This window comes from Equus quagga, chromosome 1 (genome assembly GCF_021613505.1).
Source record: "Equus quagga isolate Etosha38 chromosome 1, UCLA_HA_Equagga_1.0, whole genome shotgun sequence".
Lineage (NCBI taxonomy): Eukaryota > Metazoa > Chordata > Mammalia > Perissodactyla > Equidae > Equus > Equus quagga.
The window spans coordinates 181364704-181382497 of record NC_060267.1 but is presented as its reverse complement, the minus strand read 5'-3'; the positions used below and the strand labels follow the sequence as shown (position 1 = coordinate 181382497).

The 17794-nt window shown below is 36.9% G+C and overlaps 1 protein-coding gene across 1 annotated transcript in view; it reads right to left on the bottom strand.

Annotated features, from left to right (window-relative positions):
* Positions 1-17794, bottom strand: part of RNF13 (ring finger protein 13) — a 157747-nt gene that overhangs the window by 36918 nt on the left and 103035 nt on the right. The window contains exon 7 of the mRNA XM_046657344.1: positions 9631-9736. Coding sequence (XP_046513300.1) covers positions 9631-9736 — 106 coding nt within the window. The remainder of the gene's footprint in view (positions 1-9630; positions 9737-17794) is intronic.

The following is a 17794-nucleotide window of genomic DNA, read 5'->3' as shown; positions in this document are numbered from 1 at the left end:
CCACAAGACAACCCCCCTACAATAAATCATCAAGAAGGCCCGCATACCTGAAAACACAAAGGGGGTTGAGAAAGGGGTTAGAAAGCATGGAGTAAGGAGATAAATAGGTAGACAGAATCAGAATAGGATAAGAAATATTCAACTATAGCATTAGGCTAAAGAGAAGGAAAAAACAAAAAATAAAGATAATCGCCATTTTAACCAAAAACTCACAATACAAAATGGAATAAAATGTGAGAAAAAACAACTTAGGAGGGGAGGAGGAAAGGGACTGAATCGGTCTAGACTAAGGAAATAAGAGGCCATCAGAAAATGGACTACCTTATACACGAGATTCTGAATACAAACTTCAGGGTAGCCACTAAACAAAAAAGCAAAACAGACGCACAAGTAATAAGGAGAACACAAAGAAACACATCATAAAAAACTACATAAGTCAATGAGTAGACCAAAACACACAAGACAAGAAACAAAGGAAATGCAGGAGAACTGGAAAAGGAGTGATAACATGACAGCATTAAGCCCTCATATATCAATAATCACACTAAATGTAAATGGACGGAATTCTCCAATAAAAAGACAGAGAGTGGATTGATGGGTTAAAGAACAAGACCAAACAACATGCTGCCTCCAGGAAACTCAGATCCAATGACAAACACAGGCTCAGAGTGAAGGGGTGGAGGATGATACTCTAATGGCAAACAAAAGAAAGCAGGTGTCACAATACTTATATCAGACAAAGTAGACTTCAAAATAAAACAGGTTAAGAGACACAAAGAGGGGCAGTTTATAATGATCAAAGGGACACTCCACCAAGAAGAAATAACACTTATAAATATCAATGCACCCAACACAGGAGCACCAAAGTACATAAAGCAACTATTAACAAACCTAAGAGAAGATATTAATAAGAACACAATAATAACAGGGGACCTCAACACTCCACTCACATCAATGGACAGATCATCCAGACAGAAAATCAACAAGGAAACAGTGGAATTAAATGAAAAGCTAAAACAGTTAGACTTAATAGACATATATAAAACACTACATTCAAAAACAGCAGAATACACATTCTTCTCAAGTGCACACAGAACATTCTCAAGGACACACCATACGTTGGGAAACAAGGCAAGCCTGTATAAATTTAAAAAAATTGAAATAATAACAAGCATCTTTTCCAATCTCAATGCTATAAAACTAGAAATTAATTACAAGAAAAAAGCTGAGAAAGGGACAAAGATGTGGAGACTAAACAACATGCTATTGAACAAGCAATGGGTCACTGAAGAAATTAAAGCAGAAATCAAAAAGTATTCAGAGACAAATGAAAATGATAACATACCCTACCAACTCATATGGGATGCAGCAAAAGCTGTATTAAGAGGGAAATTCATTGCAATACAGGCACACCTTAACAAACAAGAAAAATCCCAAATAAGCAATCTCAAATAACACCTAACTGAATTAGAAAAAGAAGGACAAACAAAGCCCAAAGTCATCAGGAGAGAAATAATAAAAATTAGAGCAGAAATAAATGCTATTGAAACAAGAAAGCCAGTAGAAAGGATCAATGAAACAAAGAGCTGGTTCTTTGAGAAGAAAAATAAAATTGACAAACCCCTAGTCAGACATAAAAAGAAAAAAAGGGAAAAAGTTCAGATAAACAAAACCAGAAATTAAAGAGGAGAAATAACAATGGAAATAACAGAAATAAAACAGATTATAAAAGAATGCTACAAAAAACCATATGCCAACAAAATGCATAATCTAGAGGAAACAGATAAATTCTTAGACTCTTACAATCTCCCAAAGGTGATTCAAGAAGAAACAGACAATCTGAACAGACCAATGACAAGAAAAGAGATTGAAACAGTAATCAAAAGCATCCCAAAGAAGAGAACCCCAGGACTAGACAGCTTCCCTGGGGAATTCTACCAAACTTTCAGAGAGGATTTAATACTTATCTTTCTCAAGCTATTCCAAAAAATTAGGGAAGATGGAACACTTCCTAACACATTCTATGAGGCCAACATCACTCTGATACCAAGCCTGACAAGGACAGCATGAGAAACGAGAACTACAGGCCAATATCACTGATGAACATAGATGCAAAAATCCTCAACCAAATTTTGGCAACCTGAATTCAGCAATACATCAAAAGGATCACACATAATGATCAAGTGGGATTCATACCAGGGGCACAGGGATGGTTCAACATCCTCAATTCAATCAATATGATACACCACTTCAACAAATTGAGGAATAAAAACCACATGATCATCTCAAGAGATGCAGAGAAAGCATTTGACAAGATCCAACAGCGATTTATGATAAAAAAAAAAAAACCTCTTAACAAAATGGGGATGGAAGGAAATTGCCTCAACATAATACAGGCCATATATGACAAACCCGCAGCAAACATCATACACAATGGGGAAAAACTGAATGCCATCCTTCTGAGAAGAGGAACAAGACAAGAATGCCCACTATCACCACTCTTATTCAACACAGTACTGGAGGTGTTGGCCAGAGCAACTGGACAAGAGAAAGCAATAAAGGAATCCAAATAGGGAGTGAAGAAGTGAAAAACTCTCACTGTTTGCAGATGACATGCCCTTATATATAGAAAACCCTAAAGAATCCAACAGAAAACTATTAGAAATAATTAACAACTATAGTAAAGTTGCAGGGTACAGAATCAACTTACAAAAATCAGTTGCTTTTCTATACTCTAATAACGAACTTACAGAAAGAGAACTCAAGAATACAATTTCATTTACAATGGCAACTAAAAGAATAAAGTACCTAGGAATAAATTTAACCAAGCAGGTGAAGGACTTAAACAATGAAAACTATTAAGACATTCCTGAAAGAAATGATAATGATGTAAAGAGATGGAAACAGATTCCATGTACATGGATTGGAAGAATAAACATAGTTAAAATGTCTATACTACCCAAAGCAATCTACAGATTCAATGCAATCCCTATCAGAATCCCAATAGCATTCTTCATGGGAATAGAACAAAGAATCCTAAAATTCATATGGGGCAACCAAGGACTCCGAATTGCGAATGCAATCCTGAGAAAAAAGATCAAAGCTGGAGGCATCACAATCCCTGATTTAAAAATATACTACAAAGCCATAGTGATCAAAACAGCATGGTACTGGTACAAAAACAGGCAAACAGATCAACAGAACAGAACTGAAAGCCCAGAAATAAAACTGCACATCTACGGACAGCCAATTTTCAACAAAGGTGCCAAGAACATACAATGGAGAAAAGATAGTCTCTTCAATAAATGGTGTTGGGAAAACTGGACAGCCACATGCAAAAGAATGAACATAGACCATTATCTCAAGCCAGACACAAAAATAAACTCCAAGTGGATCAAAGACTTTAAGATAAGTCCTGAAACCATAAAACTCCTAGAAGATAATATAGGTAATACACTCTTTGACATCAAAGTTAAAAGGATCTTTTTGAATACCATATCTTCTCAGACAAGGGAAACAAAAGAAAAAAACAAGTGGGAGTTCATCAGACTAAAGAGCTTCTGCAAGGCAAAAGAAACTAGAATCAAAACAGAGACAACCCACCTACTGGGAAAAAATATTTGCAAATCATATATCTGACAAGGGATTAATCTCCATAATATATAAGGAACACACACAACTGAACAATAAAAAAACAAACAGCCCGATCAAAAAATGGGCAGAGGAGATGAACAGACATTTTCCCAAAGAAGATATACAGATGGCCAATAAACAAATGAAAAGATGTTCAACATCCCTAATCATCATGGAAATGCAAATCAAACTACACTAAGATACCACCTTAAGCCTGTTAAAAAGGCTATAATCACACTAAAAAGAACAAATGTTGGAGAGGGTGTGGAGAAAAGGGAACCCTCATACACTGCTGGTGGGAATGCAAACAGGTGCAGCCACTATGGAAAACAGTATGGAGATTCCTCAGAAAACTAAAAACAGAACTACCATATGACCCAGCCATCTCACTACTGGGTATCTACCAAACAATTTGACATCAACAATCCAATATAACACATGCACCCCCACGTTCATTGCAGCACTATTCACAATAACCAAGACATGGAAACAATCCAAGTGCCCACTGACTGATGATTGGATAAAGAAGACGTGGGATAAATATATACAATGGAATACTACTTAGCCATAAAAAAGACAAAATCATGCCATTTGCAACAACATGGAAGGACCTGGAAGGAATTATGCTAAGCGAAATAAGCCACACTGAGAAAGATAAACACCAGATGATTTCACTCATATGTGGAATATGAACACACACATGGACAAAGAAAACAGTTCAGTGGTTACCCGGAGAAGAGGGAGAAGGGGAGCACTTATGTGGTGATAGTCAAGAAATAAGGTACAACTGAAATCTCACATTGATGTAACAATTATGAACTGAGTAAAAAAAAGAAAACAAGCAACCCAACAGGAAAAAATGGGCAAAATATTTGAATAAACATTTCACCACAGAATATAGATAGATAGCAAATCAGCACTTGAAGAGATGCTCAATATAATTAGTCAACAGGAAAATGAAAATTCAAATTACAAATACCACTATACAACTATCAAAATGACTCCAATTAAAAAGACTGAATGCGGGAAGCTATGAAAAAAACATATATTTTGGAAATTTGAAACTTTATTAAAACAGTTTACAAGTCGTAGAAGAAATCACAATGGATATCTGAGTTCCTGAGGGGGCCTTATAATCAGCATGCCTCTTTGCCACCTGGGTTCTAAATAACTTGAGAAATAAGATCATGAACTGGCAAGTGGAGGCAGGTGGAGCAGCTAACTCAGTGGAGAAAGAAAGAGAGCTTTTTACTGAACCATAGGATTACAATACTTTACCCACTCAGATACAGACAAAAACGACTCTGGAACAGAGCTGGCCTTCCCTTCCCCCTCCCCCAGAAGTGCAGAACCAGGTCTGGAGGAGCTGAAGACAGGCTGGCCCCAAAAGAAAGGGAGAGCTCAGCCAAGCATGCCCTAGTTTCTTCTTCCCAAATGTACCACACAGATAAGATACTGACTTCATCTCTTTGCCAAAAAAGCTAGGAGTTGCAGCTGAAGTGATTGTTAAATTTATAACCTAAATGCATATACTAGAAAGAATAAATAATAGTAAGCATTCAGCTGAACAAGCTAGAAAAGCAAAGCAATATATCTAAAGTAGAAGGCAGAAAATGATGCTAAGAGCAGAAATTCATGAGGTAGATAAAAAAGAAAGTAAAGACTTTAGAACGTAAGTTCCACTGGAATGTAAGCTGCCCGACATCAGGGCTTTGTACCTCTGTTGTTCACTGCTGAGTCTCGGACCCTAGAGCAGCGCCTGGCTCATAAGAGGTGCAGAATAAACGCTGTCTGAAGGAAAGGGAAAAACTCTCCAAGTCTACTTCTTTGAAAGACAGAACAGATGAACTTCTGACATCATGAAAGGCACAGATGGATAGGAATAAAGAGAACTCATTCCACATAGAGTAGAAATTCCTGTTATATCTATATAAATATAAATAACTTTATGCCACTATACTTGAAAATAGAAAAACTAGACAATTTCTTAGAAGTATAATTTAGTATGAAGAAGCAGACAACCATCTTAATGTCCAGGTAACTATGAAAAAGATCAGTAGGCCTAGATGATTTTATAGGCAACCTTCACCCAAAGGTCAAGTAATAGATAATCCCAATTTTATAAAAACTACTTTAGAAAACAGAATACAAGGGAAAGCTTTAGTTTTATGGGGCTAGTTTTATCTTGTCTAGTTGTTTTTATGTTATTTTAAGTTTCCGTAAAATACACATAACTTAAAATTTGCCATCTTAACCATTTTCAAGTGTGCAATTCTGTGGCATTAAGTACATTCACATTGTTGTGCTACCATCACCACCATCCATCCATAAAACTCTTTTCATCTTGCAAAACTGAAACTCTGTACCCATTGAACAATAATTCCCCACCCTTCCCTCCCCATAGCCCCTAGCAACTACCTTCCTATTTTCTGTCTCTGAATCTGATGACTCTAGGGACCTCATACAAATAGAATCATACAGTATTTATCCTGCTGTAACTAGCTTATTTCACTTAGCATAATGTCTTCAAGGTTCAACCATGTTGTAGTATACGCCAGAATTTCCTTCCTTTTTAAGGATGCATAATATTCTATTGTATGTATATACCACATTTTGTTTATCTGTTCACCCATTGACTGACAACTGGGTTGCTTCCACCTTTGGCTATTGCAAATAATGCTGCTATGAACATGGGTGTACAAACGTCTGTTGGACTCCCTGCCTTCAATTCTTTTGGGTATGTACCCAGAAGGGGAATTGCTGGATCATATGGTAATTTATGTTTAATTTTTTGAGGAACTGCCATACTGTTTTCTATAGTGGCTGGTCCATATAACGTTCCTACCAACAGTGCTTTACTCTAGCCCCATAAAACTAAAACTTTCCCTTATCTGGACATTCAGATTGCTAATATTTTATTTAGGATTTTTACATCTACGTCCAAGTATAAAACTGACTGACCCATTTTAGAAATCTGAATAATCCAAAATGCAAAAACAAAATTTATACATCATCATCAAAGGCAGCTTATCCTCGAAATAAAAGGTCTTTTTAAGTTTGCAAAACAAATTAATGTAATCCAACATAAGAACAGAGTAAAAGAGAGAAAAACCCATGGTCACTACAAAATCCCCATGATATACTACAGTTCAGCACCCATTCATTATTAAAAAACACAAAAAGCAAATAAAAATTTGGCTCCTTTATTTCTAATCCTTCCATTACTGGGGTTCTTTTTTCTTGTTTTACCAGGAAATACAGCACAATGTTAAACAGGAGGTACAACAATAGCCATCCTTTTTTTGTTCCTGACTTTCAAGGAAAGGCTTCTAATAATTCACCATTTAATGATGTTCATTTTAAGTTTTTAGTCAATAATCCTTGTTAGCTTGAGGGTATTTACTTCTACTCCTGGTTTGCCAAGGGTATTAGTTTGTTGTTCTAACCTTCTATACCTCCTTGCTTCTAGGCTGAAAACCCCAAAGAATCAATAATTTCAAATTACCAGAATAGGAGAATTCAGGAAGCTTGTAGATACAAGATTAATATATAAAAATCAATAATGTCCAGGGACCAAATCGTGGTTTCTATCTACAACTCTTCAATAAAAGAAACCAGGGTTCCTTGGAGAAATGTCTGATTCTAGGGCTAGGGCAAGAAAATGTAAGATGAGCCTGGAGCTTCTTATAGCACTGGACACTAAAGAAGTGCTTGCAGGGCCAGCCCCATGGCCTTGCAGTTAAGTTGGTGCACTCCACTTCAGCAGTCCGGGTTTGCAGGTTCAGATCCTGGGTACAGACCTATGCCACTCCTCAGCCATGCTGTGGCGGTGACCCACATATAAAATAGAGGAAGGCTGGCACAGGTGTTAGCTCAAGGCTAATCTTCTTCAAGCCAAAAAAAAAAAAGGAAGATTGGTAACAGACACTAGCTCAGGGCTAATCTTCCTCAGCAAAAAAAAGAAAGAAAGAAAAAGGAAAAAAAAAAAGAAGTGCTTGCAAAATAGAAGGATGGGTTGAATCCAAGGGACATAGGACCCAGCCTATCAGAGCTCCCAATGGACAAAGCTCACACAATTTAAACAATAAAAATAAGTAATATAGTATTAGATTATAACCCAAAGTATAAAATAAAAATACTTGAGTACATATTAATATAAATAAATGATTGAATAAATAAATGACAAGAGGAGACAGATCTTCCTTACAAAAGAATTTCAAATAATATATGTAGATACTCCCTTGCTCCAGTAAGTGGAGCTTAACTCCTGCCCCTTCTCACCTTTAAGGTGGGCTATACTTAGTGCCTCACTCCCAAAAAAAGAATAGAATATAGAGAGAAAAATATTAACTTTATAGTGGAGAAACTGGCAAACACTACCTTAACCCAGGGATGAAGGTTAGCATCATCAGTGATTTTATGCAGATATCATGTGCCCCCTGACATGATATGATGAGATGGGCACTGGACTGGACCTCTGTGATTTTCTTAAAAACCTATAACCCAGTCTAATCACAAGAAACATGAGATTGAGGGACATTCTACAGGATACCTGGCCAGGACTCCTCAAGACTGTCAAGGTCATGAAAAACAGAGAGTGAGAAACTGTCATAGGTGAAAGGAGATAGGGAAAACATGATTAAACTAAACACAATGTGGTACCCTGAACTGGATCCTGGAACAGAAAGGGGCCATGAAATGGAAGAACTGGTGAAATCATTACAAAGTCTGGAGTTTAGTTACTAGCAATATACCAATGTCAGTTTCTTAGTTTTGATAAACGTAGCATGGTAATGTAAAATGTTAATAATGGGGGAAACTAGATGAGAGACATAAAGGAACTCTCTTCTTTGCAATTTTTCTGTAAATCTTAACATTATTCCAAAATTAAGTTTATTTTAAAAAATTAGTGTTTTATATCCTAATAATAACCAAGTAGAAAATGTAATTTCAAAAAAGTCTAACAAAGGACATGCAAAATGTTTACAGAAAAGAAATTATTAAACTGATGGATATGAAACACCTACATAAATGAAAAGAAATATCACAGCATCACAGGTAGACTGAACTTTTCAAAGATGGCATTTAATCTTTAATCTGTAAATTCAATACAATAATAAACTCACTGGATGTTAATATAAATATTCTTCATGAAAAATAAACAAAAAAGTGAGAATAGTGGGGTTGTTTTATATCTTTGCAAATCTCTTTAAATATCTGTCTTAACAGAATCAGAGGGATTCTCATATCTGCTTTTGCCTTCAGTTTGTTTTGACATCACACACCATGTAGCCTCTAGAAACCTACACTATAAACCCTGAAAGAACAAGAGGGACAAAGGCATTGCAAAAATAATTGTGACCTTGCAGACCCACCAAGAGTCCTGTGACCATACTTTGGTAACTACTGTTTTGGAGAAAAAAATATGTCATCCCCCTTAATCTACCACTACCTAGATTCTACAATTAATATTTTACTATACATTTTATCATGTACTTATCCATGTCTCTGTCTACCCATCAATATGTCTTTTTTCTCTTAATTTTTTACAATGCATTTCAAAGTAAGTTGCAGGTATCAGTATACTTCCCACAAAATATGTCAGCATGTATATCATTACTTAAGAGTTATGGTTTTTGTACAGTTCTTTTTAGGTAAAATTTACTTACAATAAAATGCACAAAATTTAAGTATACAATTTGGTGATTCAGACATTTGTGCAACCCAAACCCATCTCAAGACACAGAACGTGACTCTCACCCTAGAAAGTTCCCTCGTACCTTTCTCAGTAAATCCTTCACCCCTCCCTAGCCCTCCAGAAGCAATCTCTGTCCTGATTTTTTTCTATCCAGATTATCTTTGCCTTTCCCAGAACCAGTCACATAGATGGACTCATACAATATGTACTCTTTTATGTAAGGCTTCTCTCACTCAATACAATGTTTTTTAGAGCCATCCATACTATTTTTTAAAAGTATTTTAAATTAATTTACTTACCATGAAAATGACTATCAAGATGAGGCAGATGCCTACTATGATAAGAAAGGGGATTAGGTAGTATTCCAGAGGCAGACTAAATTCTGGAACTAAGAGAATGTGGCCCCTGGAAGAAAAAAAAAATTAATAATTGAGAAATACTAAGAGTTGTCAAATATATGTTAATTAAAAACATATAAAAATATTTTTAAAAGTTATTTAGACATTACAATTCAATCCACTAGACACATCTCAATTCCTAATATATGATTTCTAATATTTTAAGGGATCCTTTTTCCATCTTTAAGGCTATTTTACATATTTGCCAAAATAACTTCCCTACATAATTAAAAGAAGCTTTATACTGGGTAGAGGAAATCAGTCAACCAATACTTACTGTGTCCATCCTGCAAACACGTTATTTACTGAATTTAGTAACCTGGGTAAAAGTTTGCATATTTTACATGCAAAATCAGCATTTAAAAAATGGTAGTACCCAAGCCAGCCCTGATGGCCTAGTGGTTAAAGTTTGGCACGCTCCACTTTGGCAGCCCGGGTTCAGTTCCCAGGTGTGGAACCACACCGTTTGTCTGTCAGTAGCCATGCTGTGGCAGTGGTTCACATAGAAGAACTAGAAGGACCTACAACTAGAATGTACAACTGTGTACTGGGGTTTGGGGGAGGTTAAAAAAAGGGAAGATTGGCAACAGATGTTAGCTCAGGGCCAATCTTTCCCTGACAAAAAAAAAAAAGGCAGTCCCTTGGGTAGGATGTCAACAAGAACCCCACCCCAACCAGATGACTGTTCATTGGTTCCTCCTACAGAAACACTCTGGAGCCACCACTGATGAAAACATACTCCCTCCTCCCTACACACTTTACAAGAACTTGTACCAGATACAGTGGACACAGCCCTGTACTCTACATCCACTTGGGAGAGATGGAATGGAAAACTGGTAAAGGAATCCAGCAGAGCTGTAGCTTCCACTCTATTCTCCACCTTCTCCATTGCTGGACTGAAAGAAAGTACAAAACTGTGTATGCTGTGGAGGGAGGGGTGGAAAGTGTGACATGCCTTATTCCCCTTTGTTATTAACCACGTTATTAGTTACTGTGATATTACTATTATAAAAATTGACAGGGATTTGTGACATGAAACTGTAATCAGAATAGGCACACCATCTGTGTTGCACAAGCAAATTTTACAAGACAGCAAAATCCTGCATTAGAAAATATACTCAGTCTAGGGAAGGCTCTCTACCACGGTCAGTAATAGGACTGACTTCTCCACTGTACTCCTGTCTGCTTGACTAGTATGGTGCCAGCAACACGACTTTGTTACCCACTGTTCAGTGATTTTTGTAGGTACCCAAGCTAGTTACCTCATAACACAAGGGGTTAAATGCAAAACAAAAATTCACAATATAAAGGGAAATAAAAACAGGTTGACTCCTTCCCCCATATACAGATGCTCAGGATACCGTAGTTCTTAAGAAAAATAACATGAAAGCAAATTATTTCTATTCCAAAACGATTTTTAAGACTTGATGCTATTATTTATTATATTCAAATCCAAGAAGCTCTATCAAGCTTCACCAGAAACAAAAATATACAAAACAGATAATACCAGGAATCCACCCCCCATAATTTAAACATTTTCTAAAACCTGCTAAGATTCCTACAGTAATCTACTGCGCAGTAGGGTCTACTGCGCGTCCTACATTCAACCCATTGTGGCATCTAAATATTTCAGTAACAGCAAAGTCTACATCTCTGAAATTCTGTACTTTTCTTCTCCTTTTGTGTTAATGACTTCCAAAGGTTCATTTGGTATGGATGGGATAAACAAATAAAGACTGTCCTTTGAGGCAAGCCCAGGGTTGCTCAGAAATGAAAAGAATTGCCAGGTGAGAGGAAGTAAAGCTAAAAGAACAAAGCAGGAAGATCCAGTGAACCAGAAATTAAGAGACTTCACTGGAAACTTCCTGTGTGCGCATAACCACAGAAAAGGAATCAGTTCCACAATTTCCTAGTAAGCACTACTAGCATTCATAGGCCTGGGTTCTCAATCTAATGTTCTATATGTTCTATTAATGCTTGCCTACAATATCTCAAACCACTTTAGTTTACTGTCAAGATACATCATGAGGATTTTTGAAGGGTCTACAATTGATAGAGGGTTTTAAGCATCTTACATCAAAAGCTCAGTGCACATTCAAGATACTGCTTTTTCTTAACCAAACCGCTAATGGTAGAGGTGGGGACAGTGATGGTACAGGGTGGAGAACTACAACAGAGTGTCAGTCCCCTAGCTTTATTTCTATTTCCTCTGTCCAGGCTCCACAGCTGAGCCTGCAGACTCATCCCTGGTCCTAATCCCAGATCAATCTGTATTTGAAGAAAGACATTTAAACAGCTTTAGTAAGTATCTTACCACATTCGCTCCATGTCCACCCCTAAACATAGTGCATTCCAAGAGCTCTGCAGCTAAGACTTGATCACTGAAGCAGAGCCCTAAGCAATCCAGGAAACAGTGTCTAACTCTCCTTTGCATGAGTTCCCAGGCTAATTTCAAACCAGGTGTCTAGGTCTAAACTTTATAACAACAATCTATCTAATTTCCTAATCCCTCTGTTGACACATGAGATCTTGCCTTCTTGTCTTTTGATATCTCATCCCCACCATCTTGGATCAAAGAACTGAGCCCCAATGGATATATAGCCAAACACTAAAGCTTTCTTTTCTATAAACCAACTTTCCAGGCAATGACCTGTGATCAGCCCAACTGTTGGACACCTTCCTATTTCAGATGAATACTTGCTTGAACTTGCCATTTTCAGATAAAGCTCACAGCTCCTTCACCAAACATCCTACATCCCCTACTACACAGACGTATTGCTCAGTCCTGTGTCACCATTTGTGGCACATCCTCTTTTGCTGCCAGTACACTGCTCTGTCTTGTTGAAGAATGCTGAGGTAGCACAATAGCAGTTTAACTTCACCTGCATTTACTGAATAGTGACTTGACGCAGTCACTGTACCCAGGGCTGGGGATGAGATATGAAAAACAGAGAGTCCCTAAATATGAGTGATGGAGATTTTAGAGTTGAAAGGAACTTTAAGGATTCTGTCTTCAACTCCTCATTTCCAAAAGAGAAAACAGGTCCACAAAGATTAAATGATCCTCTAAAGGCCACACCCCAGCTGTCTCTGCAGTGCACCTTGCTAGCACTGTGATCAGAACCAATCCTTTCCCCTGCCCACAGTTGTCAAAAGTTGTATGTCATCCAACATGTTATCCTTCCTACTAAAAAAATGACAAAATGCTTTTAGAGTTCAATTTTTAAAAAGACCAAAATAGACAAAGGACACCAAACAGTATACTAGAATGTTCTCTATGAATAAAGAAATGCTAACTTGACTAATGAGTTTTCTTCTTTTTTCTTTAAGATTGGCACCTGAGCTAACATTTGTTGCCAATCTTCTTCCTTTTTTTTCCTTCTTCTCCCCAAAGCCCCCCGGTACATAGCTGTACACTCTAGTTGTGAGTGCCTGTGGTTGTGCTATGTGGGACGCCGCCTGAGCATGGCCTGATGAGCAGTGCCATGTCCACACCCAGGAGCCAAACCTGCAAAACCATGGGCTGTCGAAGCAGAGCACACGAACTTAACCACTCAGCCACAGGACCAGCCCCTGAGTTTTCTTCTTATTAGAGTGGTGGGTAATTTAAAAAACTGATAATATACATTATTGGCACGAGTAGAGGAAAACGTGGGCTTTCCTAAAATATTGATGGAAACATAATTGGTTCACATTTTTTGGAGGGCATTTGTTTACTAAATGACAATTGTTTACTGAAATCTAAAACTGCTGTACTCCAACAATTCGACTTTCAAGTGCTTTTGATAAAGAAATGTTTGTATAACTGCACATGATATATGATCAAGGATACCGTCATAGAACTCTCTGAAGTGGACAAAAATTGGGAGAAGGGATTAAAAGTTAACATTTGTGAACCATTTACTATGTACCAGGTACTCCTGTAAGAATTTGATTAATGTTTTTAATCCTCATAGTAATGCTGTACTATTAATAACATCATTTTTAAAGATAAGAGGCTAAGGCCCAGAGATGATAAGTTTTCTGTTGAAGGTCACAAAGCTAAGAAGTGATGGAAGCCAGGATTAGAATCCACACAAGTCTGACTTCAGGGCCCATGCTTATAACCAGTGGCTTTACTAGTTAAGTAAGTAAAGGAATATCTAAACAATGGACTACTTTTAACATTAGTTAAGGAATGAACAGTAGTTAAAAAGAATGAAGTACAATAAAACAGAAGTTGATGGGTATTTTCTTAATATGATAAAAAGCCAGAATCTTACTTTAAGAGGAAATAAGAAACTTTCTCACTAAAGTAAAGAAGACAAAGATGCCTACCATCTCCATTCTTCTTTAACATGGTGTTGAAGGTACTGACCAATGCAGATAGATAAGAGAAAACAATTAGAAGCAGAAGAATTAACAAGAAAAAGATTAAGCTATTCCTATTGGCAATGGAAAAATTACCACCAGTGGTAAGAGAATTTAGTCAAATTACAGGTTATAAAGTCGATATACAAGAAAACCTCAGTAGATATAATGAAAGAGTAGACCCACTTATAATAGCAAAGAATAAAATATCTAGGCATAAATTTAAGAAGAAATGTTTTTCTCACACAGGTTTTGGACTAAAAAGATACCTCCGGAGTCTATAAAAGCAGAATTGAACAAATGGAAGGATATAGCATGTTCTTGGATAAGGAGACTTAACATCCTAAAAAATCTCAATTCTCCCTTATTTAATTTATAAATATAATGTAATTCCAATAAAAATATCACCAGGCTTTTCTGGAGGTAGAAGACAAGTTGATTATTAAACTCCTTCGGAAGGAGAAAGTGGAACCCTCATACGCCGCTGGCAGGAATATAAAAGACTGCAGGCACTCTAGGAAAGAGTCTGGCAATTCCTCAAAAAGTTAAACAGAGAGTTACCATATAACCAGCACTTCCATTCTAGGTATATATCCAACAGAAATGAAAACATATGTACACACAAAACTTGCACATGAATGTTTACAGCAGCCTTGTTCATAATAGCCAAAATATGGAAACAAGCTAAATGTCCATCAACTGATGAATGGATAAACATTGCATGGTATGTCCATACAGTGGAATATTATTCAGCAATAAAAAAGAATAGGGGCCAGCCTGGTGCTGCAGTGGTTAAGTTCACACCTTCCACTTCGGCGGCCTGGGGTTCACCAGTTCAGATCCCAGGTGCGGACCTACACACCACTTGTCAAGCCATGCTGTGGCAGGCGTCCCACATATAAAATAGGGGAAGATGGGCATGGATGTTAGCTCAGGGTCAGTCTTCATCAGGAAAAAGAGGAGGATTGATGGTGGATGTTAGCTCAGGGTTAATCTTCATCACAAAAAAAAAAAGAAACAAAAAGAGAATAAAGTGCCAACATGGCTGAACCTTGAAAAGATTATGTTAAGTGAAGAAAGCCAACCACAAAAGACCCCCATATCATATGATTCTTTTTATATGCAATGACCAGAAGAGACAAACCCACAGAGACAGAAAGTAGGTTAGTAGTTGCATGGGGCTGCTATGGTTGGAGAGGAAGCGGGGAATAGAGAATGACTGCAAATAGACACATGGTTTCTACTTGAGGTGTTGGAAAATTCTAAAATGAGAATGTGATGATGGCTGCACAACTCTGTAAATATACCCAAAATCATGACCTGTATACTTTAAATTGGTAAACTTATACTATGTGAAATATATCTCAATAAAGCTGTAAAAAAATTTGTTTGAAAGAACAAACAAGCAAGAATAGCTATGAAAAGTCTGCAAAAGAGGAGAGGCTGTGGGGAGGGCTAGCCCTGCTTATTACAAAACCCTGCAATGAAAAACAGTGTGGTATCGGCACACAGAAGATGAAGAACGGAAAGTTTTAAATTATATACGGAAATATGGCAGTATCTCAAATGGAGTGAAGGGATGAGCATTTTAAGGAGTAATGTTGGGATAACTGGATGTTTATCTGGAAAAAGGTACAGTTGGATACATTCCTCAAGCCATATATAGGATAAATTACAAATGAGCCAGAGATTTAATGTTAAAAATGAAGCCATACAAGTATACAGGTGGGTAAATTCCTCTGAAACCTTGAAGCAGGGGAAACTTTCCTAAGAATCAAGACCAGCAGCCCAAAAGAAAAGATTAATACATTTGATTACATTAAAAACCAGCACCATAAGTGAAATTACAATGACAAAGTATGAAAAAATATTTGTAATATACCTCAAACAAATGATTAACATACCTAAAAAATAAAGAGCTCCTAAAAATATAAAAGAAAATTACCAACAATCTTAGTGGGAAAAATGGGCTAAAGATAAACAGTTCATAGAAAATGACATGCAAATAGCTCTTAAGCATAAGAAAAGATGCTCAAATGCGCTTCTAATAAGATAAATACATATTAAAACTACAACAAGATGCTGTTTCTTACCTACCTGATTAGTAAAAATCTAAAAATCTGACAACATACTTTGTTGGTGAAGCTGTGTGAAAAGAGACACTCTCATCTACTACTGGCATAACCCTTATGGTTGGGAATTTGGCAGTATCTAGCAAAAATACACATTTAACCTCTGACCTTGCAATCCCAGATCTAGGAATCTATTCTGAAGGTATACTAGCAAAAACATGAAAATACTTCTACATAAGGCAGTACACTCTTTGACATCAGTATTAAAAGGATCTTTTCGGACACCATGCCTTCTCAGAGAAGGGAAACAATAGAAAGAATAAACAAATGGGGCTTCATCAGATTGAAGAGCTTCTTCAAGGCAAATGAAAACAGGATTGAAACAAAAAACAACCCACTAACTGGGAAAAAATATTTGCAAGTCATATATCTGACAAAGGCTTAATATCCTTAATATATAAAGAACTCTCACAACTCAATCACAAAACATCAAACAACCCAATCAAAAAATGGGCTGGAGACATGAACAGACATTTCTCCAAAGAAGATATACTGATGGCCAATAGGCACATGAAAAGATGCTCATCATCGCTGATCATCAGGGAAATGCAAATCAAAACTACACTAAGATATCACCTTACACCCGTTAGAATGACAAAAATATCTAAAACTAATAGCAACAAATGTTGGAGAGGTTGCGGAGAAAAAGGAACCCTCATACACTGCTGGTGGGAATGCAAACTGGTGCAGCCACTATGGAAAACAGTATGGAGATTCCTCAAAAAACTAAAAATAGAACTACCATACGATCCAGCCATCCCACTACTGGGTATTTATCCAAAGAGCCTGAAGTCAGCAATCCCAAAAGTCCTGTGCACCCCAATGTTTATTGCAGCACTGTTTACAATAGCCAAGACGTGGAAGCAACCTAAGTGCCCATCAACAGACGAATGGATAAAGAAGATGTGGTACATATATACAATGGAATACTACTCAGCTGCAAAACAGAACAAAATCATTCCATTTGCAATAACATGGATGGACCTTGAGAGAATTATGTTAAGTGAAATAAGCCAGCAAGAGAAAGATAATCTGTGTATGACTCCACTCATATGAGGAATTTAAAACTATGGACCAAGAACAGTTTAGTGGATACCAGGGGAAAGGTGGGGTGGGGGGTGGGCACAAAGGGTGAAGTGGTGCACCTACAACATGACTGACAAACATTAATGTACAATTGAAATTTCACAAGATTGTAACCTATTAGTAACTCAATAAAAAAAAAAATACTTCTACATAAGGTTAGTCATTGCAGCACTATTTATTACAGCAAAAGATTGCAAACAATTCCAGTGTCCATCAACAGGAGACTAGCAGATTAAATTGTGGCCCATGGACAAAATGGAGTTATATGCAGCTGTTAAAAAGGAATAAAGAATATCTATATCTACTCACATGGTGTGATCTCCAGGATACGCTGTTATATGAAAAAAAACAAGATGGAGAATAGTATTTATGTACTGAAGGTGGAAGATGGGGAGGAGAGATAGGTTATTTGTTTATAATTTAAAAAAATAATTAAAGAATAAATTAAAAACTTTTAAAAATTGTTACTTGTGAGGTGAGGATGGGAACAGGATGGA